The sequence below is a fragment of the Arvicanthis niloticus genome, chromosome 23 (assembly GCF_011762505.2).
Source record: "Arvicanthis niloticus isolate mArvNil1 chromosome 23, mArvNil1.pat.X, whole genome shotgun sequence".
NCBI lineage: Eukaryota > Metazoa > Chordata > Mammalia > Rodentia > Muridae > Arvicanthis > Arvicanthis niloticus.
This window is the reverse complement of record NC_133430.1, coordinates 13,928,321-13,954,975: the sequence shown is the minus strand read 5'-3', so window position 1 is coordinate 13,954,975 and position 26,655 is coordinate 13,928,321. Positions and strand designations below refer to the sequence as shown.

The 26,655-nt window shown below is 50.9% G+C and overlaps 1 protein-coding gene across 3 annotated transcripts in view; it reads right to left on the bottom strand.

Moving 5' to 3' along the window:
* The window catches only part of Syne3 (spectrin repeat containing nuclear envelope family member 3), an 83,190-nt gene that overhangs the window by 16,319 nt on the left and 40,216 nt on the right, over window positions 1-26,655 (bottom strand). For all 3 annotated transcript variants that reach the window (XM_076921272.1, XM_076921270.1, XM_076921271.1), the window contains exons 3-14: window positions 26,279-26,451; window positions 24,984-25,293; window positions 19,081-19,242; window positions 17,056-17,403; window positions 14,930-15,063; window positions 13,502-13,676; window positions 11,369-11,551; window positions 9,824-9,967; window positions 8,296-8,430; window positions 3,419-3,580; window positions 3,093-3,265; window positions 2,540-2,669 (exon numbers count right to left, since the gene is read on the bottom strand). In XM_076921272.1, the coding sequence (XP_076777387.1) occupies window positions 2,540-2,669; window positions 3,093-3,265; window positions 3,419-3,580; window positions 8,296-8,430; window positions 9,824-9,967; window positions 11,369-11,551; window positions 13,502-13,676; window positions 14,930-15,063; window positions 17,056-17,403; window positions 19,081-19,242; window positions 24,984-25,293; window positions 26,279-26,451 (2,229 nt within the window). The remainder of the gene's footprint in view (window positions 1-2,539; window positions 2,670-3,092; window positions 3,266-3,418; window positions 3,581-8,295; window positions 8,431-9,823; window positions 9,968-11,368; window positions 11,552-13,501; window positions 13,677-14,929; window positions 15,064-17,055; window positions 17,404-19,080; window positions 19,243-24,983; window positions 25,294-26,278; window positions 26,452-26,655) is intronic.

Here is a 26,655-nt window from a genome sequence, read left to right as displayed (position 1 = left end):
AGTCATTCACATTTAGGGGACAAGTGTATCTGTCACCATCACCTCTGGGCACCCCTCTCCTTCATCTCTCTGGGCATCCCTCTCCATTACCTCTGGGTATCCCTCTCCATCACCTCTCTGGGCATTCCTCACCATCACCTCTCTGGACATCCCTCTCCATCACCTCTCTGGGTATCCCTCTCCATCTCCTCTCTGGACATCCCTCTCCATCATCTCTCTGGACATTCCTCTCCATCTCCTCTCTGGACATTCCTCTCCATCACCTCTCTGGGTATCCCTCTCCATCACCTCTCTGGACATTCCTCTCCATCACCTCTCTGGGCATCCCTCTCCATCACCTCTCTGGGTATCCCTCTCCATCACCTCTCTGGACATTCCTCTCCATCACCTCTCTGGGCATCCCTCTCCATCACCTCTCTGGGCATCCCTCTCCATCACCTCTCTGGGTATCCCTCTCCATCACCTCTCTGGACATTCCTCTCCATCACCTCTCTGGGCATCCCTCTCCATCACCTCTCTGGGCATCCCTCTCCATCACCTCTCTGGACATTCCTCTCCATCACCTCTCTGGGTATCCCTCTCCATCACCTCTCTGGACATCCCTCTCCATCACCTCTCTGGGTATCCCTCTCCATCACCTCTCTGGACATTCCTCTCCATCACCTCTCTGGGCATCCCTCTCCATCACCTCTCTGGGTATCCCTCTCCATCACCTCTCTGGACATTCCTCTCCATCACCTCTCTGGGCATCCCTCTCCATCACCTCTCTGGGTATCCCTCTCCATCACCTCTCTGGACATTCCTCTCCATCACCTCTCTGGGCATCCCTCTCCATCACCTCTCTGGACATTCCTCTCCATCACCTCTCTGGGTATCCCTCTCCATCACCTCTCTGGACATCCCTCTCCATCACCTCTCTGGGTATCCCTCTCCATCACCTCTCTGGACATTCCTCTCCATCACCTCTCTGGGCATCCCTCTCCATCACCTCTCTGGACATTCCTCTCCATCACCTCTCTGGGTATCCCTCACCATCACCTCTCTGGACATCCCTCTTCATCACCTCTCTGGACATCGCTCTCCATCACCTCTCTAGGTATCCCTCTCCATCACCTCTCTGGACATTCCTCTCCATCACCTCTCTGGGTATCCCTCTCCATCACCTCTCTGGACATCCCTCTCCATCACCTCTCTGGGTTTCCAGAAGTCATCACCATTCTTGACCAAGATACTTACTCAGTGGCCACCTTCCCTCCATGTTTGTAGAGTTGTAGACAGAGTGAAATTAAAGTCAGTCCAGCTTGGTCCTTCCCTGTCACTTGTTGGGTCCTCCCTCTTCCTCCATGTGACTGGAGAGCCCCGGGTTTCAGTTCTACAGGCTCCTGAAAGTTGAGCTGCCTCCCTCTTCCTCTTCCTCCTCCTCCTCTTCCTCCTCTTCCTCCTCCTTCTCCTCCTCTTCCTCCCTGCTGCAGCCTGCAGCTGCATCTCAGCCCCTTGAACTTAAGCTCCCTCTCAGTCTCTGTATACACTGCCCCCTCTACTGAGAACATGCCTGTGGTGGTTTGAAGGATAACAGTCCCTATAAGCTCATATATTTGGACTCTTGGTTCCCAGGAAGTAGAACTATTTGGGAAGAATTAGGAGTGTCGCCTTATTAGAGAAAGTGTAGCGATGGGGATGGAGTTTGAAGTTTCAAAAGCCCATGCCTTTCCCTGTTAGCTCTCTCTGACTCATGCTTGTGGATCAAGATGTGAGCTCTCAGCTCCTGCTCCAGTACCACGCCTGCTTGGTGCTGCCGTGCTCCCCGCCATGATGGTCATGGACTGTAAGGCTCCGGAACGGTGAGCCCTCAATAAACCTTTTGTTTTTATAAGTTACCTTGGTTGTGGTGTTTTGTCATGGCAATAGAAAAGTAAGACAATGCCTCCCCTTCCCTCCATCTCCTGCTCAGACTTGAGGGTTCCTCTGATATTTCATCAACACTAGATGGGCTTCCTTTCCCCAGACTTGCGTATAACACCCAGCACCAGCACCAGCATATGCCGCACCTTTTTAAACCCTGCTTAACTCCCTGGACCCCACTCCTGTGTCTCTCATTATTGTGTTCCAGAGCCCGGCAACACAGATCAGGTGCTGGGGCTTGTCAGTAATGCAAACTTAGGCTATGGGGTCAGGACCTGTATCTCTGATCTGTTCGATATCTGAGGCCATCAGTAATTCTTTAACCTCTCCCAATAGGAGTTGCTGCAGAGGTTCTCACAAATGAGGGCCAGTCTTGTCTGGGGATGCTCCTGACCTCCTGGTATGACCTGAGACCTCCAGATCTCCGACCCTCAAGACCCTTAGTCCTCCAGCAACTGACTGATTCTGAGGTCACACCAAGGGAAAGTAACAAGAAAGCAGATACATCCTATGAGCTAAACATGCGGTCCAGGGCAGGAAGGATGCTAGGGCAGGAAGGATGCTACTCTAGAGGCTCCCACCTCCTCGTTTGACATTGGATCTGACCTTTCTCCCAAAGCCTGGGAGACAGACTCACCCCATGCCGTCTCCTGGGAATGGGATCCTGAGGATTGATGAGAAAGCCAGCCTTCGGGATGTTGTTGGTGAAAACCTGCTTCTTCCCAGTGTCCACCTCTGTCCTCTGCAGCTGCTGGTTTCTCATGAGACTGGGAAGACAAAGACACTGTCTCAGGGCAGCCATGTGATGAGTATCCATCGGTCCCAGGAGATGCGACAGTACAGGGGTACCAAAGACAGGAAAGTCCTGGGATTCACTTAGCAGCCACCTTTGGAGACCCTCAGAAGGTTTCCCTGGCATGCTCATGTCATCTCTTACTTTAAACCCACCTTACCATACCAAGAAGGTACTTACACCTGTCAATGAAGACAAGCTCAGGGCAAGAACAGGCTGGAGGCTAATTCCCTAGTGAGGGATGACCTCAGATCCTCGGACCTCTACCAGAATCACTAACTGGGCCAAAGGTGAGGATGTTCCCAGGTTCCCGGCACCATGCCTAGCACACAGCCTAGCTGTAACCATTCACTCTAGGGACCCCAGGAGGTAAAGAGGCATCGTGTGAGACCCTCACCTCAGCACACTCTCCTCTAGTAGCTGCAGGGCCTGCCAAGACTCCATCAGCTTCCTCAGCTCCTCCTGGACCACAGCTGCCCCCTCTGGGGAAGACTTCTTCATCACAAGCTGGCCCAGTGCTTGGAGCAGGGACAGCTGGACCTCTTTCTCTGGGATTTCAGACAGCAGCCTCTATGGGAAACACGGACGGACACACACACACACACACACACACACACACACACACACGAGGCACTGATTGTGGGGAAGTCTCTGTACCCCTGCATGAGGGTCATCCCAAATGCTTTAGGGGAATACGGCTGAGAGAATGAATCAGCACCTTACCTCGAGTCCAGCCTCTCGGGACTCAGTATCCCACGAATGCACATCCCCTTGGTGTGACTCCAATGTCTGTGTGGCCATGGTGATCCATTGCTGCAGCTCCAACAGCCTGTGACTGAAGGTACAGTGGTCCCGTACATTCTGCTGACACCTGTCCACAAGGTCCTGGGGCACAACCAGGAGGGCCAGGAGATCTGAATGGTTCTATTTATTTATTTATTTATTTATTTATTTATTTATTTATTTTTACTTATTCACTTTACCTCCCGCTCACTGTCCCCCTCCTGGTCACTTCTCCCCCAAATCCTTCCTCTGAATGCTTCTTAAGCAAACTCCGGGTGCCACCCCAGTTCTGCATGATGCCCCATCTGATTTTATTCTCAATTTACCCCATTAGGAACCTTATAGGCCAGTCTGCCCCTCTACACGGTGCAGACCAATTCTGTTCTAAATACTTCCGAACCTGTCCTGTTTCCCCAGAGACTCCCAAGTATAGTTGAGGGTGGGGCTCCCCGACTACTGGGAAAACCAGAGGTACAAATGTGGTAAGGCTGGGCACAGATGTGACATCTGACCCAGCTGTGGCTCCTGTTTCCCGGAAGAGCAAAATGCTGTCTCTAAAAGGCACATGGACAGTATCACCGTCAGCGCTCTAAATCAGAAGCCATCCACAAAAGTAAAATGGAGGACTTGGGCGGGGTGTAGCTCAGTGGTAGAGCCCTTGCCTGGTATGTGTGAGACCCTAAATTCCATCAGCATGGGAATTAGGGTGGGAATGCTCATAGTAGAACATCCGCTTGACATAATGTTCTGCAGCAGCGGGACAGCAGCGGGAACAGCTTCACAAGTTTAAGAGACTTCAAACTGGTCAAAGCTTAACCAAGGGTTGAGTACTCGGTCCTGAATGGAACATTGTTATCAACTCCAGAGGTGGTTTGAATGAAAGTGGCTACTACAATCTCACGTATTGTTCCCCAGTTTGAAGTGTTTTGAAAGATTAGGAGTTGTGTCCTTGTTGGAGGAGGTGTGTCCTTGTTGGAGAAGGTGTGTCCTTGTTGGAGGAGGTGTGTTTGGGGATGGGCTATGACGTTTCAAAAGCTCAGGCCATCCATTCTCTCTCTCTCTCTCTCTCTCTCTCTCTCTCTCTCTCTCTCTCTCTCTCTCTCTCTCTGCCTGCTGTCAATGGATCAGGATTTAGCTCCCAGCTACTGCATCAACACCACACCTGCCTAAGTGTCGCCATGCTCCCTACCATAGTAACAGACTAAGCCTATGGGACCGTAAGCAAGCCCCCAGTAAAATGTGTTCTTTTATAAGAGCTGCCTTGGCCATGATGTCTCTTCATAGCAACAGGACAGCAACTAAGGTACCATCCCCCTCAAGGATTAGGGATAATCACAGAAGATGGGGTACAAAAGGCTGCTGCGCCATGACAGAGCTGGTGTACGCAACTGCATTTACGAGTACAAAACCAACTACAGATGGTGATAAGGGAGGGGCTCATGAGACCCCGCCCCTACCAAGGGGCTGTTGGCAGTTGAAGGTTGCTGGGGCATGAGGAGTCTTTTTTTTTCCCTTAGGGGTGTGGCCTCTGGTAGGTCGCCCATGCTCTAGTGGATGACCCCACGGCCTTCCTGCGTGGGCAACACTAACTACTCAGTGGATAGCAACAAAGTAAGAAGGTATGAAACAGGGACATGTTGGGGAAGGTTCAGGAGGAAGAGGGGAGCAGGGTGGATATGATGAAGTTACATTGTATGCATGTATGAAATTGTCAGAGAATAAATAAAACTAGTCTTTAAAAAAAATGAACAGCCTGTGACTCCCTGCAGCACTGTGGGAGAATCTGCTTATCTGCTTGCGTGAAGGTGGAGCTCTGAAGTCAGGCTCTCTGGCACCCCAAGTGAGGGAGGTGGGGGGCACTGGTATCACCCTAGGTTTTGTCAGGGGTGCTTACATGGGTCTGTTTGTTCTTTAAGATTTGCAGAGCTAAGGCAACATGTTTTCTTTTTTTCTGTATCTAATTACAACTCTATATAAAGGTTTGCAAAGCTGCCTCCCACCCCCACCCCCACCCCCACAGCTCCTTTCTCTCTCTCCTTCCTGGGTCCTGTTTCCTGGGCCTGTCAGTTTCTCAGAAATCTGAATCAGCAGCCTTTCTCATCTCTGTCTTCAAGCAGGCTGGGCACTGTCCTCAGAAGATAGCCATTCTCCATGCTTCTGGCCTTCTGGTCTGGGACTCTCTGAGCCCCCTTTTCAGGCCCCTCACCAGGGCCATTGAGATTCCAGCCTGTGACCGCTATTCTCACATTATCCTGAAGGCTTCATGCCTCTATGTTAGCTCCCAAAGACTCTATCTCCCTATATTAAAAAATCAAACAAAACAAAACCACTGGCAGAGATAGGGATGCCAGGTCCCTGCCAAGGAGCTTGAAATGTTTATAAAGTCATAGAATTGTAATTAGATACAGTCCAAAGAAAGGTTCAGCATCCCACATGCCACATCCGCCTCCAACAACCCTGTCAAAGATAACCTCAGACATTTTCTAAACCCTGCTTTTCTGAGTTTCAATACCTGGGTCAGGGTACCAACTACCCGCAATGGCTTCCTGCCATAGGACCTGTGGCCTCTGGCACAGGAGCACAGTCCCTGTGGATACGTGACAGTTAATCTCGCTTGTCAACTTGACCAGATCTCAGATCTAGAGTCACCACAGAAACAAACCTCTGGGCATGTCTCTGAAGGGTTGCCTAGGTTCATCAGCTGAGGTGAGAAGTCCCACCATAATGTGAGCTACACCACTCTGTGGGCCTGGGTCCAAGACTGTGTAAAAGTCAGATCTCTATGAGTTCAAGACCAGCCTGGACTGCCTAGGACTCCAGAGTTCCTGGCTAAATACTTTTTTACTAAATCCATAGTGATACTGGCTACTTCAAGCTCCAACCACCATGGTTCCCCGAACTATAACAGTCTATGCCTGGGCCTGGGGACCCTCTTTCTCACAGTGTCTTTGTCAGACACTTGGTCACAGTGATGACAGGACATGAAGGTGACTTGTCTGTGACTGAAGGATGAATTTAAAGTCACCAGACTTAACAAGCTCTGAATATCTGAATGAAGGACAGTTTCTCTCTACAGAAGCACAAGGGGATGTCACCATCTTGCAACCTCTGATGACAATAGGCAAGCATGCCCTTTAACAACTGGCCTACCTCATCATTTGGATATAGTTTTTGAAACTAACGTTTGTAGCATCTAAGGCCTTCCAGAAGGAGGGAACAGTGTTCTATCTCCCCATTTCCTTCCTTTACCCCCCAAGACCACAGATGCTGTGTACTGAATGGAATTGGTGAATTCAACCAGACACAAGGTGCCACTTAGGGGCAGGGCTGTGAATGCCACAGGCCCTGTGTATGGCATCATGTTTCCTGGAGACTCCTGGGGAAGTGCTTGGGGTTGAGCCTGGTGTAGGGGCCAAAAGTAACAGACAATGTGTCATGATTTGTATATGCTTGGCCCAGGGAGTGGCACTACTGGGAGGTGTGGCTTGTTGGAGTAGGTGTGTCCTTGGAGTAGGTGTGTCACTGTGGGTGTGGGCTTTAAAACCCTCATCCTAGCTGCCTGGAAGCCAGTATTCCGCTAGCAGCCTTCAGATGAAGATGTAGAACTCTCAGCTCCTCCCTCACCATGCCTGCCTGGATGCTGCTATGCTTCCACCATGATGATAATGGACTGAACCTCTGAACCTATAAGCCAGCCCCAATTAAATATTATCCTTATAAGAGTTGCCTTGGTGATGGTGTCTGTTCACAGCAGTAAAACCCTGACTAAGACACGATGTGTGATAGGTGTTGTCACCACATGGAGGGAAGGAGACAGACTTGTCTCATGTCCTTTGTGTCTCAGTACCCTGGGATTGGGGGTCTAACTCTACACACAGGTGCAAAGAGGTCTTTGAAGCTCTAACAAGGCCACTGGCTTCTCCATGAACATACCCATCCTAAACACAAAGGACTTTGCTTCGGTTTGGTAAAGATTTTTCTTCATCAAAGAAGTATTTCTGGCCATGCTGCCTGATGTGACGTTAGTGGCCCTGTCCCGTCCTTACGACCAGGGCTTGGCATTTACCTATAACTTGATTACAGTGTCTCTTTAAGAATGTCTATTATAGACTAAATTGCCTGTGAGAGTGATGTGTCGTCTATTAGCTTCAGGGTGATACAGAAGATGTTTCCAATGGAAACAGAGTGTCCAAGGCCAGATGGATTAGAAGTTAGCCCAGCGTTGATTTTTTCTCTTGACTGCACTGCCAGGGATCAGCTTGAACTCCATGAGGCTTGATTCAAAGGCAGACTCAGGCCTGCGTAGATGAGGGTGTGTAAGAAACCTGGAGCCTGCATGTCTAATTGTCTCTGCATTTCTAACTGTCAAGAAGTCTGGGGTTCTGAACATGAGGTTGCAGGGAGTACAATCAAGCCTATGCACCAGAAAGTGCTCATGGGGCCACTAGAGGGCACTGCAGGCAAGGCTCTAAAACCATCAGGGCTGAGGAACCCATAGAAGAACTGTGTACCCACCAAGATGTTGGTTGAGACAAGGCTACCATTTCTGTTCTCCGTCCATGGCCCTCATCGCAATGTGAAACCCTGGCTTCACTCGCCCACTCACTAATTCATCCACCCAGTCCCCAGGAAAGCAGGGCCCTTGTCTGTCCACGTATGCTGCCTCTAACCACGGGAGCCAGACCAGCATACAGGAATTGCTCAACAATAAGAAGTCACAGAAATGAGGATGAGGAGAAAGAGAGTCTGGAAGGACTCAGGATTGTAGGAGTCTTGGACCTGACCTTCACTGCTCAGGTGCATCACTGGCCTCTTACCTCCAGGGACCTCTGCAGGGCTTGCTGGTCAGAGGCGATCTGGTCTATTCTGTCCTGGTGCTTAGAGTTCCCATGGGCAAGAGGCCTCACAGCCTCGATCTGTGTCCCCAGATCCAGCCCCTCCTCCTGCAGCCCCTGTGACAGAAAAACAAGTGAGCTGGGCCACCTCCCCTCCACCCAGAAGACCCACCACCCAGAAGACCCTCCATCCAGAAGACCCTCCACCCAGAACACCCTATATCCAGAAGACCCCCCACCCAGAAGACCCTCCATCCAGAAGACCCCCACCCAGAAGACCCCCCACCCAGAAGACCCTCCATCCAGAAGATTCCCACCCAGAAGACCCTCCACCCAGAAGACCCCCCACCTAGAAGACCCTCCATCCAGAAGACCCCCACCCAGAAGACCCTCCACCCAGAAGACCCCACACCTAGAAGACCCTCCATCCAGAAGACCCCCCCACCCAGAAGACCCTCCACCCAGAAGACTCTCCATCCAGAAAACCCTCCACCCAGAAGACCCTTCACCCAGAAAACCCTCCATCCAGAAGACCCTCCATCCTGGAGGCCCAGTAGGATAGGAGCTGAGTTGGTTCCCAGGATAGCTCATTCCCCCTATCAGTGGCTGCACTACCTGGGTGGTCCAACAGATTCCTTTTCAGAGCAAATGAAACTTTAAAATTCAGACACAAATATCCTGGGGCACTATAAAAATAAACTATAGGAAAGATCCCAGACAGCATCCTGGGAAAGAAACTCACGTCTGGACCCTCATTTGGTGACCATTGGTTGCTGTGAGGAGTTATACCTACTTCAGTATTAAAGACTCAAATGTACCATGCTTAATGTTTTCCAGAGAATGCTGTCAGCTTATACACGAACCGTGCTTGGGTTTAAAACAATAAACATCGTGTCATGTGCATGATAAAAACCAGTAAAGCTCCTCAGCCGGCTGGTGATTGCCAGCAACCCGCCTGTAGGCAGTCCACACATGATATAAAGCATATCTTCCTAATCTCAAAATTGGTTTACTCAACTGAAAGTCTCCAGACTCACCAAAAATAGTTCCTATGACAGTTAATCTTTATTGCCTACCCGACTAGATTTTTATTATCTAGGAGACACCTCTGATGTGTCTATGAGGGGGTTTCCAAATCCAATTAGCTGAAGAGAGAGGAACCACACTGACTATGGATGGCACCACCCCATGGGCTGGAGTCTCAAGAGGAATAAAAGGAGAAATGAACTGAGAGCCAGTATTTACTGCTCTCTGCTTCCTGACCGCTCTTAAGACTTCAGGGCCCACAAGAATTGCTTGTCCTTGTGTTAGACTCAAGACTCAGCAGCTCGGGGATGGAAGTGGGGGACGGGTGTGCTAACAGTCCCCACTGAAGCCAGGACTGCCAGAGACGACCAAGAATAAGAATAAGCAGAGATGACCAAGTCATCCCTGCGGTAATGGACCCAAATCGCCAGAAGGGGGCGCTTCCGAGCAGACAACAGAGCACCAAGTGCCAGCCACTCCTCACCTGCAACCTCAGGAGCTGGACCTGCTTTGCAGAAAGGTCCCGCTGAAGCCCTTTCTCCGCCTGGACCCTGGCTTGGAGGTCTAGGAGCTTCCTGTGTAGGGGATCAAAAGCCACCCCAAAGTCCTTGTGCTGAACGAGCAGGCTCTGCAAATAGAACCACAAATAAAGAGCTTTTCTCATAGCGCGTCATTGTAAGACCTAACAGTGGGCTAGGCTGTTCTCTTTATACGCATCTCCTCCAGGAAGCCCTCCCTGGTGAGCCAACCCTGTGTTCCATTATCACACTTTAGCCATGGTCCTTGCAAGCAGCCCCTCCCCTATCTACCGAATCTCACCGGAAGCTTGCTTATAAATATGATTTTACTAGAATACAGCCAGTCTACTCATTCCCCTTTAGATTCTCTGCTCTAGAGACAGAATCGAACTGGCTGCCTTACAGACACCGGCCTCCTCACTGCCTGAACCCTATATAGAACCTTAAAGTCTGCAGCAGCCTATATACACCAGAGATTCTCAACCTGTGCATTGCACGACCCCTGTCAGGGATGGGGTTGAATGACCCTTTCACGGGGGTCACTGAAGACAATCGGAAAACATGGATGTTTACATTACAATTCCCGGCAATAGCAAAATTATAGTTATTCAGTTTGTGCCGGGCGGTGGTGGCGCACGCCTTTAATCCCAGCACTTGGGAGGCAGAGGCAGGTGGATTTCTGTGTTCGAGGCCAGCCTGTATTAAAGGGTCGCAGCATCAGGAAGGTTGAGGGCCAATGATCTCTTTGTTGAGACCCCTCTGTGGACACCTCCTGTGGGTGCTTGTCTCCTTGGTGGTTTGAAAATGAAGACTTCTCTTTCTGTCTGGTTCCCTCCTGCCACCCTGCCTTGGCCTGCTGATGAGGTGAGGTTGCTGGGTTGGAGTCAGGTGATATACCCTGAGCTCTGACCCCCGTGCCAGGAGATCCTGACTGACTCTCCTCACCTGTAAAACAGGGCAAACAGCAGCACCTCCCCCCAGAGCATCAGCTGGACCAAGATTAGCAGGTGGCTGGCCCCGAGCCAACACCGGTAGACCATAGCCATTATCATAGTCATTACCGGACACTCAGCAAACATTTGGCAGCCAGAACAGGCTGCCCACAGAGTGCCAGGCTGTTGCTTTGATTGAGTATAGCCAGAAGCATGCCATTAGTAACACTTATTCCTGGGACTGTAGTGGGTTAAAGTTAGCAAATGCTTGTATCTGTATCTTCTATTGCATTTAATTTCTTTGTGTGTGCATGTGTGTGTGCGTGTGTGTGTGTGTGTGTGTGTGCACACACACACACATCTTTGCTAGTTCATCAGCTCTATGGGAGACAGTGTGGTTTGAGATAAAGAGTGACCAGCAGCAGATAGCTTGGGAGCCCGTTAAAGGGGTCATGTGAGAGTCATGTCCTGTCTATAGTCGAGAACCTGAGGTTGTGGGAAACACAGGCACACATCCAGAGTCACAGGGACCACCCCCACCCCATGGTCAGGCTTCAGGGCGAAGCTGCTGATAGTCACCTGAAGTTTGCTCTTCCGCTGAAGAAGGCTGTTATGTAGTAGGTCTCTGTCCCTCACAGAACTTGTCACCTGCTCCAGGAGGGTGGCTGCTCTCTCCTGGCCAAAGATGCTGCCTAGAAGGTCCGCCTTCAGCTGAAGCATGGCCAGTTGCTCTTTCAGGCGGGAGCTTTCCGTTAGGGCTGCCTGAGGGAGACAAAGTATCCATGCACCTCAGACAGCCAGGGACACACCTTTTCCTATGCTTGCTGCACAGGAGCTGTGACTCTACAGGCTTCTGAGGATGAACACAGAGGAAGCAGACTTGCAGGAGTACATTGGGAGGCCCTGAATTTTATGATCCATGGGGTTTTTGTTTTGTTTTTGTTTTTTTTATCCACCCATTCCCCATGCGTCTCATTACCAAGTAATAATCCATCCCCTTTCCTGTCTCCCGGAAACCCACATCTACCCATTATCACCACCAGCAGATGCTCAGCCTCTCTCAACTGGACCACAGCTCCTGCCTGCCTGTTGCTTCCAAGCCAGAACCCCCCTCCACCCCGGCCACACCTCGCTAGCTTGATCCTCTATGCATGTACAGTGACCCTCCATCACCAACAGACCTTCTGACATCGGGAAAACACAGCTCTTGGGCCCCTGGGCAGTTCCCACCAATAACAAAAGGCAAGTGGATCTTGGGTGAGTTTATGGCTAGCCTGACCTACATAGTGACATAGTGAGTTCTAGACTAGCAAGGCCTACAAAGGGAGACGCTGTCTCAAAACAAACAAACAAAACTAAATAAAACAGATGATTATGGAGAGATTAAAGTTGGGGAGACGGCTCAATATTAATTGAGGTGCTTGCCGAACAAGCCTGAGGGACCAGTGAGATTGAACCCCAAGGAAACTGAATAAAGGCTGGGTGGGGGCACAGTGGGCCAACTTGTAATCTCAGTTTATGGAGGCAGAAGTGACAGGGGATCCCTAAAGCAGGATGGCTAACAACTAGCCACACCAGTGAGCTCTGTGTCCACTGAGCAACCAAGGATGAGTCCCAGCGCCACCTTGGGCTCACCCATGTGCAGGCTCCAAGCTGCAGGCTAAGCAGCATGCTCCAGGGGGACAGGGCCAAACCTTTCTCCCAGAAACACGCAATAGACGAGCAAGGATGAGGGGTTAACTGGTCGGATGTGTTGATGGAGGCCCTGTGCCTTGTGGGATGGTGGGTGGCTTTTGATTAACTCTTTTGGAATTTTTCCAGTCTCTGAGTAATATTGTCATAATCAGAACAGAAACTATCAAATGAGGTTGACACCCAGCACTCCCTCTCTGTTCCGTGTGTCTGAGCATCCCTGGATACAAGGGCATCTCACGGACTGAGAGCTCAGTGGTGACTCTCAATTAGCATTACTGGTACAGCAATCATGACGAGTTCACCATCTGCAGCCAGACGCTGGTTAAAGGATGGCCACATGACCTGCCTGAACAAGAGATAAAAGGTTTCCAGAAAGGCTTTACCTCCTAATTGTCAGTAAAAAGGTGATGGAGGAAGCCCTTGGTCCCTGGGCAATTCCCATCAATAACAAGTACTGCTTGCTACAAAGTATTGTAACAAATACTTTGTCAGCTAAGTTGAGGGCCAGAAAGAGACCCAACTTGGAACAAGCAGAGCCTGGGCTTCAGGTGACATTGTTGACCCATAACACTGGCCTGATCATCACTGGATTTGAAGGTCCCTCTGGCCAGGCTGCAAGGAGAGCCTGGACTCCAGGTGACATTGTTGAGCCATAACACTGGTCTGATCACCTCTGGATTTGAAGGTCCCCCTGGCCAGGCTGTCACAGCAGACATGGTGAAGACAATGGCTTGCTATACTGTTCTCTTGCAGAACCATTATTACTCTACCTGTAGCGGGGACTCCAAGGGAGACAAACTTCCATGGAGATCTGTGAAAGTCACACTAGGCTTTGCCTCTACCTGAGGACTAAAGGTGACTTTTGTCCCTGAGAGCAAGTGGTAATCCTTTCTGTGCACTTGGTACTTGGCTGGTCCAAGTATCTCGAGGACCCAGGAATGTACTTGTCCCTGAGAGAGTAGCTGAGATTCCGCACACGGAACCAGTAGCCTCCCCAGCCCCATGAAGCCTGGTTACCTCAATCTGGGGTAGAAAAGTGTGAATGGAGGCCAGGTCGGGCAGGCTGGTGGTGATGTCAAGGAGCCTCTGGGCCAGGGCCTTCCACAGCTGCAGGTCATTGAGAGGCCGCTGGAAACGCTGCCACAGCTCTGCCCTGGTCGCATTGTGGAGCCTGGCATTCTTCCCCTTCATTCTGCCAGAGCAGCACAGGGCACAGATCCAGAGAGGAGAGAGGGAGGTTAGTTCAGGGCTAAGGCCTCTCTGTCCAGGCTGCCAGGGCAGGGGATGTCCTCCTAACATGGGCTGCCACGAGTGTGTATGGACACACGCTTAGGACCTAGGTGGGAACTTGTGAGCCCTGAGGCAGAACGGAATAAGGAGTCCACATGCCTGGGGTCTACCTGAGGACAGAGCCTTGGCTCCCTCAGACATGTGGGCCCTCAAGGAACTGAATCTGCAGCGTCTGGAAGGGTGGGAGTCTAGAGGCAGGCAGAGCGGCCGTGCCTTTTGTGGCCTGATGCTGCCCAGTGCTGTTTCCTCAACCAGAGAAGAACAGAATGCCCCCAGAAACACTCCTAATCCAGGACACCCTTCATGCTGCTCCCAGAAATATTCATACTCCTGGTGGCTTCTTCCAGTAACAGAAAGACTGCCCTTCCCACTCAGACTCAAACAAGAGCTTAATCCACGTTTTAAAAAGATCATTTAAAATAAACAAGGACAGTTAGCCTGGGACCTAGAGCAAATTGAGCCCGAGGGCATCCTGGAAGAAAGTGTTGCAGAATGAGCTAGCCTGTAACACTCCCCGGCCCCCAAGTGAAGACACTAAAGGGGGTGAGACACAGTCAGGTGGAGTGCCTATGTCCACTCTGAAGAAATCCCCCATCATCAGGAAGGGGCATAAGATGTACTAAGGAGATGCTATTGGGATACGTGGGCTGTTTTCAGGATGCCGCCTTAGCAAAAAAAGGTGAGCACCCCAAATGTGCAGTGCTCCCTTCTGGGGGGGGGGCATTATTCTGTGTTGCTGAGCCCAGCTGTGCCCATGGGCAGAGATAAGCAGAGGCTATGCTGAGATATGCTCTGATACTGAAGTCTCAGCGTGGCCGGAGTCAGGGGAGTGGTGCTCACTCTCATGGCAGCCCTCCCTTATGACACTGCATGGTGAAGCTCTCCCAATGCTCAGCCATGCAAAGACCCAGCAGAGGTGTAAGAACGAGCCTCTAGGACAGGAAAAAGCAAAGCTCAGACCTCTTTCTGGGAGCCGAATGTAACAATGAGGCTAGACTCTACCCTGAGTAGACACTTGCCATCCCCAGAAAGCAAGCCCACCCTCCTCACACAGGGTATTAGGTATCCAGCACCCTGAGTCCCGCCCACTCTCAGTCCCGCCCACTCTCAGTCCCGCCCACTCTCAGTCCAGCCCGACTTCAGCCTCTGGAGTACCTTTGGTATTCCTGAAGGGCAGCCACCACACTGTCAGAGAGCGGCTCCAGGTCTCTGAAAGTGACAAGTTTCTTCAGTTGAGTTTGCAACCGGTCTACACGGGGTTCCTCTGAAGCCAGTGCAGCCCGAGTCCCCTGCAAGATGACATCCAGGCACAAGTGAGGCTCCTTAGGGAGATTACAGTGTGTGTTCAGGGGCTGAGTCGAGACCAGTGACTTGGCCAGGCTGGATACCTTGTCACTCAAGGCATGGATTGGGGGTTCTTACCTGTCACCAAATTCATAGATGGAGGGAGAGGAGGGTCTTACCCTTAGGCTCAGCCCCTGCTCCCCAACCTGGAGCTTAACCTTCCCTGTAACTTCCTGGCTATACTGGGTGTCATCTTCCTCATAGTGACACCGTGACAAACATTAGCTTCATTTTACTGTAGCTCCTCCCATTAACTGCCTTTCCCTCTGGCTCTGGGAGATCGACCTGGGTTCAATCCCCAGCACCAACATAAAAGACGACTAAGAAGAACAAAGCTCCAACAGAAAGGACTTAGGAACGTAGACCATTGGTTAGGAAGCCGGACTCACGAGAAAGCCAGTACTTTTAAAGCACCTACATTTTGAGGAGGTGGTAAGCACTTTCTCTGGTCCTCCTGTCCATATTTCCAATTATATTCCTGAAGACAACCACTCCTCTAAGGCTGTCCAGCGTGAAGGAGAGGGGCCTGTCTGGAACCATGCAGTCTGGTCCCCACTATCTCCACTCTCAACCACCGCACTGCACTCTGACTCAGACTAAAGCGCGGGGCCCTTGAGGATTCACAGTCCATTCTTCAGCAAGATGCAGTGTGATCTGGCCTGAATGAAAAAGCTCTCAAATTCATCGAGGCTGGACAAGAGAACCTTAGCACCATGGTGGGGCAGAAGGGAGATCGGGAAGTGGGGATGGGGTGGTGCGCTTTTTATAGGTATTTCATTTAATGGCTCCCCCACTGAGGGAGGAGCAAAAGAAGGAAACTGGAACTTCATGCAAGCTACGCAAGTTCTACCACTGACAAAAATCCTGATATTAACAGTAAAGTCGGGGAGGGTTGGGAATCTTTATCTAAAAACTGTTTGCAAGTCGGGTCTCCTGCTGTGATTTGGGTGGTGGGGACAGCAGTGCTATGAACTTTTAGGAGAGCCAGGGAGAGAAGTATAGAGGGAGGAACCCAGGGGGAGGAACCCAGGGGAGGAGCCCAGGGGATGAACCCAAGGGGAGGAGCCCAGGGGGAGGAGCTCAGGGGAGGAATCATGGGGAAGGAGCCCAGGGGGAGGAGCTCAGGGGAGGAACCCAGGGGGAGGAACCCAGGGGAGGAACCCAGGGGAGGAGCCCAGGGGAGGAGCCCAGGGGAGGAGCCCAGGGGGAGAAGCCCAGGGGGAGGAGCTCAGGGGAGGAACCCAGGGGGAGGTCCTTAGGTCAATGGAACTGTGCCATTGAAGGAGTTCAAAGGGGCTGCTTGTCTTGTCTTCCTGACTGGCCCTGCTTTCTGGCTTATAAGATGAATATATGTATGATGTGCCATAGACTGTCACTATGACACGTTGTCCCTACCTGAGGCCCAAAGAAATGCAGCCACTGGATCTCAAATGGCACCTCCAGAACATGTGCCACGCAAACCTTTCCTCTTCATACGTTGGTTGCTACAACCGTTTTGTTACAGTCACATGAAGGTGACTAGGACTTCCTGAGTGGATAGGAGCCCACACTGCTTTCTCTAAATGGGGGTCCTTGTTCTGCCTCCCCAGATCCTGCTCTGTGGATTCTTCTTACTACCTCTTCACCTCTAACCTTCCTACTCCCTGGCCAGAACATCCATCCTCATCCCACTACCGAAGAAAGGGTTTCAATCCATGTATAGATGTCCTATGTAATTAGTCACCAACTTACTATGTGCCTTTAGGGATTAAAAGAGGGGGAAAGAATATTTCAGGCCTCAGTTTCTTCTTCTGGAAAATGGGAAGAAACATCTGCTTTGTCTATGACCCTTTCAGAGAACTCAGGTGTCAAAGAATCAAGTGTGCCAGAGAGGTGTATGGCTTCTCTGTGGTTGTGATTCTACACCACAGAGTAACTCCAGCAGCCCCTGTACTTACTGAGAACAGCCTCCACTGGGCCACCAGCTCGTCCTCTGTGGCTGCCTTCAAAGAGGGCTCCAAGTCCTCCTGGGCCAGCCTCTGCAGGCTTTTCTTGAACTCTCCCAGTTCTGCCTCCAGCTGCTGGATCTGCTGTTCACAGGCCCCCTTGGACTGGAGCAGGCCCCTCAGTCTTCCTTCCTCCTCTTTCCAGAGGACTCTCAGCTTCTCCAGGACTCCCCGCATCTCCTCCAGCTCTCCTGAGATCTTCTCTGCACCCAAAGGAGAGGTGTTCTGAATGACACCCACAGCCTGCTCCTCCAATCTGTTCAAAGTCTCCTCACCCCTAGGGAAATCCTTGGCGATGTCCTGACGAGGGTGATGGGGAGACAGCAGGAGAGCAAAGGTTAGCTGTGCTCGCAAAGCAGACCTGAAGACCATCCCAAGGGCGACTGTCTGCCCTAGGTAGCATGGACTTGGGAGATGGGAATGTCCCCTCCTGTCTCTTCCACGTCACTGAGTGCTTGTAGGAAATATCTCTGTCACGTGTGTCTCTGTCTTCAACACTGTCTGGAATCTGTTTCTTTAAAACAAATCGGCTTGAAGCCATCAGCAAGATATGCCATGGATCTACAAAGGATCAGGGGGCACCAAGCCTCACTCTGTGTGAGGATACTACTTACGACTTTAGATGAACAAACAGCTATCTTTTTTTGCTACATCTGTATAGGTATGTGAAGAATGTTGTATGTGGATTATGTAGCTCAGGTTGGCCACAATATATCGCTAAGGATGGCCTTTAAACCTCTGATCCTCAGAGTTCCCAGGTGCTGGGATTACAGGTATATGTAACCATGCCTGACTTTTATGTTTTTATATTCAGTATAAATAGTGCTGGTTTCCCCCTTTACAACAGTGATTCAAGTCTTCTTTTCTTTCCTTTTTGTGACAGGATAAGATTATAGACACACATAAATCTTTCCCAAGCGGGCCCCCAAGTTTCAATCATTCCAAGATCTTAAACTCCCGAGTTTCGGGCTGCCGGCTGGACACTCCCACCTGACTCTAAGCTTTCTTTCCAAATAATGATCATCAGCTTCTTCAAAGCCAAGTTGATTGAAATATAAATTAACAGACACCGTGAGGGGAGAGCTGAGAAGTAGCTCTTGAATTGCTGGCAATAACTTGCTGTTTGGTCCCAAAGGGAACTCCAATTCTCCAGAGTCCAACAGGCAAATAGCCAAAGACAAACTCAACCTGAACCCTATCCTCCTGAGAGCCAGGCTATCCTCTCTGTTCTCTAGTCTGGTCGTCTGCTCTTCTCTCCTCCCATGCAGACAGCTCTGGCTATGTCCAGTCTGCTGGTCATGTTCAGTCTGCTTCTTTCTCTCTCTGTTCTGGACCCTTCCAGATGCCCTGGCTATTTTCTCTCTCAATAAAAATCTTCCGCTAAATCATACCATAGAGAAGTCATGTCTGCAGTTTCTTTACCACGCCCCCTTACATGCATCTGTTGCTAAAGCCCTTGCATACACTCACAAAGTACAGGATCTAGATGCTCCCCCGAGGCCATGCAGTGTGAAAGGCGGCATGAACCCACCTCTCCTGACCACAGCATGGTGCCCACCCACAGCTCTTCACCTTCAATGGGATGACTGCCCACTGTAGAGCTGCTCTGGCCACTGTAGGGTCTGTAACCACATCCTGAACCTCTATCATCCTGGAGACAGGAGCAGCACCCACTCAGACTTGTAATGAATAAAAACGTCTCCTGCCATGCCATGCACCCCACCTCTGAGACCCATGGGTCTGGATCAGGCCACTGGGATCCTACAGGTCCAATCTGTCCCATCTGTCAGCTGTCACCCTAAATGTTTAACACTAGATCCTCTGATTCTCCTCCCAGGAGTCTGTGCAGCAGGTGACTGTGAATGGTATGGAAACCTATACTATTCCCACTTGTGACAACATGAAGGTTCTCCCTCAGGAGTGCCTTCAGACAGCCTGGCTGGGACACAGTGTCCTGGCTGGGTCCCAGTGGTGTACCTGCAGTGCAGACAGGCGAAGCTCCGTAGCCAGCTTGCAGTTTCGCCCCAGGCAGCTGTGCACTCTCTCCACCACCGCCTTCAGCCACAGCTGGAACTCGTTCACATCCTCCCGGTACTGCTCATGGTCCTGGGCCACCTGGGCCAGGAGGTCCACCCTGTGCTGTAGGGGGAATTGCCTGCCATGAGGGTCCCTGGTCTGGTTAGGAGGCCAGCGCCTGAGGCTGGGGCCTTTTCAGGCCAGGAATAATAACTAGCTTGGCAGGGAGTATGAGGGAGTCTGTGTGGATGCCGGAATCAGAAGCAGACACTGAAGTCCCACACATGCCAACACCTGGTCTGGTCATGACCGTACAGCTGCCATTTTTTCCTGCTGTGTCTGAGGAATGCCACTTGAGAAGGCATAGGAACAGCATAAACAACAATAAGAACCACAGACCACTGTCCCTCTGAGCCCTCACCCTCACCCTCACCCTCACCCTCACCCTCACCCTCACCCTCACCCTCACCCTCACCCTCACCCTGATGGGGCACTGCTAAGAAAGTTACATGCACACTCTGTAAACCCACCCACAGGGGCCTCTCATTTTTATCCCAACTTGACAGACAAGGACTCTGAGCAGTGGAGTGACATGCCCAAAGACACCCAATGTACTGGCTGACACAAGCTGGAGTTATCACAGAGAAAGGAGCCTCCCTTGAGGAAATGCCTCCATGAGATCCAGCTGTAAGGCATTTTCTCAATTAGTGATCAAGGGTGGGAGGGCCCCTTGTGGGTGGTGCCATCCCTGGGCTGGTAGTCCTGGGTTCTATAAGAAAGCAAGCTGAGCAAGCCAGGGGAAGCAAGCCAGTAAGTAACATCCCTCCATGGCCTCTGCATCAGCTCCTGCTTCCTGACCTGCTTGAGTTCCAGTCCTGACTTCCTTTGGTGATGAACAGCAGTGTTCATCCCTGTCCTCCCCAACTTGCTTCTTGATCATGTTTTGTGCAGGAATAGAAACCCTGACTAAGACGCCCAGCGAGGACAGCCAGAGACGGGGGGGATTCCAGGCTGTAGAAGAAAGGTAGCTGAGCACGACCTAGAGAGGAAGCCATAAAGCAAAAAAAACGGTAGCAGCATCTGTCTGCAGTCTCTGCTTCAGTTCCTGTCCTGACTTCCCTTGGACACTGATGTAAAAGAGAAAACCCAAATAAACGCTTTCCTCCCAGAAGAAACGCTTTTGGTTGGCGCTTGTATCATAGCAATACAGGAGCAAGGCAGGACAGAGGGAGTTTGCAGAGAAAGCCGAAGAAAGGACAGAGGATTCTCCCAGTGCACACCTGTGTGGCTTATGGCATCCGTAAGCCATAACCAATTTATCAGCCATTGCTCACAGGGCACGCCCTCCCAAAGCGGTGCATGCTGGAGCTAGGAGGAACCAGGACTCTCATGGGGCTCAAACTGAGATCCAGACAGCAAGCATGAGACTACACTCTCCATCCCTGCATAGGGATGAGGGGGGACCTGGAAACTGGGGACCCTGGAAGCTGAGGACCCCAAACTGTTTCTATGAAGTCAAATGCTTTTGGCTTCGACTGCCATCTCTCAACCATTCGGGAGCTACTTGCACTGTGTCGCGTAAAGCAGCCAGACGGGGTAGAGAGAATGGCCCTGTTCCCATCAAACCTTTCGTTAGAGATCCTAAAACCTGAACTCCCTGACTCTTTTGTATGCAATAAAATAGTTAGCTTTGAAACTTTCCCTGCCCGTTTAAATACCTAAAACCTGTTCGTAGCCCAATGCCAAGCAGCCACAGGAGAGGCCCGTTAGTGCAGCAGTCAAAGACTGGTGACCTCAGCTCCACCCTGAGGAATAGGCCGTGTCTAAGAAGGCCTTACACTGTGGGAAGCTGAGTCACAAGCCCTTCATTGAGGAGGGCAGGCAGGTGGATCTGAAGCCTTCCCCATTGATCTGTGCACAGTTCCCCTCCTTTGAGACACTATTCACCAAAACTACAATACCAGTTCATTAAACCTCTGCAATAACAGCAAGTGAAGAAAATCTCCCCATTTTAGAGATGGGATATGCAAGGCTTTGGACCAGGTCACTCAGGAAAGAGGTGAGAATTGAAAGATAATAAGGACTGCCTACATCCCAAAGTAGAGCCTTGGCAGGGACCACCCCCTTCACAGATCAGTCCTGGACCTCCAGAAAGTTGTTGGGGCCTCTTTTATGCCTTCAGTGGTTCCCACTTCCCATGGTATGGTTTGCACACACAGTTCCCTCCAGTCCCAGGAAAGGCTCATGGATGAGAGTCAGCGGGTTTGCCAGGAACCTCAGAGGCTGAGCCTGATGTTGATGGTGATGGGGGAAGGGGGAAACTCCTCCCAGGAATGAATGGTGGGTAGCTCTGCCTGTGTGAATAAGGAGGTGCTGGCACCCAGAAAAGTTCAGAGTAAATAAAAATCCCCATGATGAGAAGCAGGCGCTAGCAAGGGGCAGCAGCGGCAGGCAGGAATCCAGATCAGCTGAGAGCCAGGCGCGACTGCCATTTCAAAGCTGAGCCCAGCCTATGGGAGAGTGACAGGGTAAGGCTCCGCCTTCTCATTACACCAAACAATTAAACCATCTGCAGCAGGCAGAGTTGTCAGCAATGTCAAAACCCAAGCAATTAACAGGGTGGCTCGGATTTATGTCCCCAACAAAGGGCTGCAGAAAGTCTAGGACCTATGGCCTGATGCCAGGCAGCCCTTTTCTGTGGAAGAGGGCAGATGTTGCCGGTTCGCTGTTTGCTCTGAGGCAATGGTTTCATATCAAACAAGGAAGACACTCCTGGCACCAGCTGGCCTGTCTGCACTTTCCTTATGGTGCTTTAAGGGATAGAAGCACCTCTATACTGGAGCTAGAAGCTTCTTCAGGGGTGGCCCCAGAAGCCAAAGGGAGTGCACCTGTCCCCACCTGTATCAGAGGCTTCACTGCCTCACACGCCTGATATCTATAAAGACAGATGTGGGGAAAGCTGGGAGAGGTAACTAAGCAGATAACCGTCCCCATTGTGTTCTGACAACCAAGAAGCACAGGGTAGAAGGAGAAAGGGCTTAGAGAGGCAGCTCAGTAGTTCAGAGTGTGCGCCACTCTTACAAAGGACCCAAGTTTGGTTTCCACCACCCATGTTAAGCAGCTCACAACTGCTTATAATTCCGGCTTCATGAGATCCAATGTCCTCTTCTGGCGCGCGCGCGCACACACACACACACACACACACACACACTCACACATGCAAACATGAGCGTGATATCATGTGGGCCAAGCCACTTCTGGGTTTTTTTCAAGTCAGCTGGCCAGTCCCCCTTAAACAGTCCCTCTGGTGTCCCAGACCTGCAGAGAAAAATCAAGGGTTCCCAGGCTCCAGCTAGCAGCTGGAAGGTGAAAACAATCCACTTCTGCAGGACTCAGTCCCTCTCACGCCTCAACACCTTTCTTCCATGTTGGGGTTCAGCTGACAGCTATACCAGAAAGGCTAGCTCCTCCACACCAGCCTTGCTGGTCCCATATGGAGGCCTAGTGATCATATACCCAGCTAACAGAAAACTCTCTCTCCTCCAGGAGCCCCAAATCCTCTCTGTGCTGATGGGTAGTAAGAATTTTGGTTTTAAAACAACACAGAAATAGGAATGTACACTTGTTTTAATCCCAGGTGTGGGATATGGGGCTGCTTCAGATTGTCCACAGCAGCTGACTGTGATTTGCCTCATGCTCTAGCAGGGGTGTGATTTTGCCAGCTGCAGACAGTTTCTGTGAAGCTTGGAATTCTGGGGACTTTTCAGAGGGTATAGAAATTGCTAGGGTCCCAAGAGATAAGTAAGGGGTTTGTTAAGTAGTCACACACAAAGAAGAAAGAAGAAATTAGATACTCTGACAGCAAAGACCAAACTTGCCAAGGAACTGGACACCCCTAATTAGCAGGAAGTAGTCTAATGATAATGTCTTCCACTTTCTGCTCTATTATTTTTTTCTCTCCTATCTAGTGTTATTGGGTTGGAAGATGGAAGAAAGAACTCACAAAGTGGCAAAAAGACCACAATGATGCCCAGAAGCAACCACACCCCCTCTCCCTACCAATGGACTCAGGTATGGTGACAGCTCCAGGATCCAAGGCTACTTTGGAAATCATCTAGAACAGTATGTCATCATCCCTTTGGGGGAATCAAAGGACCCTTCCACGGGGGCTGCCTAAGACCATCATCAGAAAACACAGGTATGTACATTACATTCATAACAGTAACAAAATTACAGTGGTGAGGTAGCAATGGAAACAATGTTATGGTTGGGGGTCACTACAACGTGAGGAACGGTATTAAAGAGTCTCAGTGTTAGGAAGGTTGAGGACCACCAGCCTAGAACTTCTGGCTCTTTCTATTGGGTCAGTGGTACCTGGCCTTTGAAATTTTTTTTATTGTTTTTGTTTTTAGCTTATATAAACACACCTGGTGACATCATCTTTGTCTACCCTATAAGAAGGCTGGAGGACTGGAGGGGTAGAGAAAAGGCTTAGGAAAGACAATGCTTGCTCCCTAGAGCCAGGATTTCTGTTGGGCTGTGGATCAAAGAGGGGACAATGAGACTCCCAGAGGCAATGAGCCATGATTGCTTCTGTATTGAGCTGGAAGCAGTGCTCACCCGGCTTCCCCTGGCATCTACCTTCCACTCACACATGCCCACATATGAACACACAAAACTCACAATTCAGCTCCTCTGCTCCCTGTACTCAGGGCTCTGCTGACTGACAGAGTGCCTGTTTTTGTAAGCCACAGGGAAGGGCCAGGCACCTTTCCTAGACAGATCTGGAGGGGCAGATCCTGACAGAGATTTCCCCTTATGCCTACCCTGGCCACGTGGGACTGGGTTGTCCAGAAGAAGGCAACTAGCAACAAGAGCTAAGTCAACCTGAAACTATGTCCATGTATCCTGACCCTTAGGACATTTCCCTAGAAGCCTCGGGAGCCAAATACTCTCTGGACTGTGCTTGTGTATATATGTATATGTTGGGGGAGGTCTCAAACAGTTCCAAACACATGCTGCGAGTCAAACAAGGATGCTGTTTCTAACTGTCCTTCATATGCTGAGAATAAAGGCCACCCTTTATGATGGCCAAACACTAGCCGGTTCTCAAAGTTCAAAATGTAGTAATAGTTAAGTGAGTGGCCCAGATCGCTGGGCAGCAGCAGAGCCAGGGCTGGAACCCAGTCCCTTCTCAGCGTCTCAGTATCTCTAACGGATTTCTGCTCTCTGCTATTAGTTTTTTTGGATCTAAAAGTCACTTCATGGCTCATGTGCGGGAGGTTCAGTCTTCGGCTGGAGGTGATGTTGGGAAGTGATTGGATCCCAAGGGTACTAACCTCATCAATGGGCCAATCCATATCCACCAGGGACACGGACAGCACAATCCGCCCGTCTGTACACATGTATTAAGCATCTGCATTTGTGTGAAGCTCTGAGCAAGTCTGACATGTGGGGGATGGGCGGAAGGCTGAATCAGGTGCTAAACGGACAAGGGTGAAGATGGGTAGTGGACGGTGGGTGAGTGGGAGAGAAAACAGATGGAAATGATTAGTGCTTGAGAAGATGGATGGATGGGTAAGTAAACAGACAGGCGGACCGCTAAGCGGTTGAAGAAGTAGACTAGTTAGCTGGGGAATGCTAGACTGATGGATGAGTGACAAGGTGGATAGGAGAGGTGGGGGGTTGGGGGGGGGTGGTGCCGGAGGAAAGCTTCCTGATACCTCCAGGAAGGGAGCAGACAGGCCAGGAGGTTGAGTGGAAAGTAGGTGGTGGGGACGGGCTGACTGTAAGCAAGCCACAGAGGGCTGCAGGGGCGGATGGGGTAGGTAGGTGTTTGGGTGATGGAGCCATCCACCACTGACCTGGGCTCTGGCCTTCACAGCATCGTATTCAGCCTTCATCCTCTTCTGGGCATCTTCATCCACGCTGGGGTCCCCAATCCTGCTGAACAGGGAGCCCGCCTCCTCCAGTAGCCTGTCCAGGAGCACAGCCTGATTGTCCACATTGTGTAGCAGCACCTGGGCATGGCTCAGCTGCCACTGCTTCTCCTTCAGGCCCAGCTGCAGCTCCACGGGGGGCTCCAGCGTGACCAGCATCTTCTGGAACCAACGGTAAAACTCATCCTGGGCCAGCAGGTACTCGCTCCAGTGCAGCCACACCCACTCGATGCGACTGTGGGACAGACAGATGTAGTGGGGTTGAGAGGCCTGCCTGCTGGCTCCTGTCACCGGATCCCTCCCAGATTCTAGGAGCTTTGTTCTGGGGACATGATGCTGCTTTCTCTGTACTAGTCACACTACAGATTCTAGACTTTTCCTTCCTTCCTGTGAGACCTCGTGTCCTGTGAGTAATCTCCCAAGATGAGGCCAAGCCCAGATTCCACGTGCACCCTCAGCCTCCTGCTAGGGTGGCTCTGAGCCACCAGCACCTCAGATTGTAGTTCTGAACTTCCATTACCAGTACACAAATCCTTCACTCTCTCCACAGTGGCCTCAGGCCCTTAGAATATGCTGCCCGAAAACAATCAGGAGAAAATTGCCCCTGGGACTTTGCTTGATATTAGGCAGGAAAAAAAAAAATCTGTGGGCCAATTAGTGGCCACCATGTAGGGATGGGGGAATGAAGGACTTCTGTGAATTCTCAGGGTAGGGTAGCCCTGTGCCTTCATCTGCCTCTGTCTCCACCTCTCTAGTATGGAGATGGCTCTATCTTGATAGCTGGCATCAAGGCATCTGTCTGTAATGTTGGTTTGGAAGGAAGAAAGCTCTGTTCTGTCGGGCACTACCACACTCAGATTTACAAGAGCTCTGGGGATTTGAACTCAGGTCCTCACACTTGCACACCAAGCACTGTACCCACTGAGCCATCTCCCTGGTCTGGGCCAGGTCTGCTTATGTCTGCCTTTACAAAGAGAACACATCCAGGAGCCTATTCTGACTACTGGTGCGACAAACTGAGTTTCCAGTGTCCACCCTCCATCACCCTTATGTCTGTTGTTAGAAAGAGGTACTGGTCTGAATCTAAAGAAGACATGCTGTTCCCAGGACCCCTGAGTCTGGAGAAGAGTCACTTGGGGGTCCCCAAGATAGAATGGCGATGGGCAGGAAGAGTCACCAGCATCTGAGGATGTGCGGCGAGGTTCCCTGACTGTCCCCACCTGTGGCAGTGAGTCATGTAGGTGACTGTCTCTTCCCACTGAGACTTGATATCCCTCAGCTGGGCCAGGATCTCAGGTTTCTGGCCCTCCTGGCAAGTTGCCAGGAGGGCCTCAGCCGCCCGCAGGACCAGTTCCACCTTCATGCCTCCTTCAGGCTCCAGCTGGCAGATTTTCTGTGGGTACAACAGCCAGTTTCCCAAGGTCGGACATGGCACCAAGCAGACATAGAAAATAGACCCGCACCAAGAGCTAGATTTTAAGGCTAGAGTTGCTGCAGCCTTAGGGCTTTGGGAAGAGAGGGAGCTCTGAAGATTATTCCTGTCCTTGACCACTGAGCTGCGCCCAGCTTCTAACTCAGACAAGGCTCGCCGTCTCCT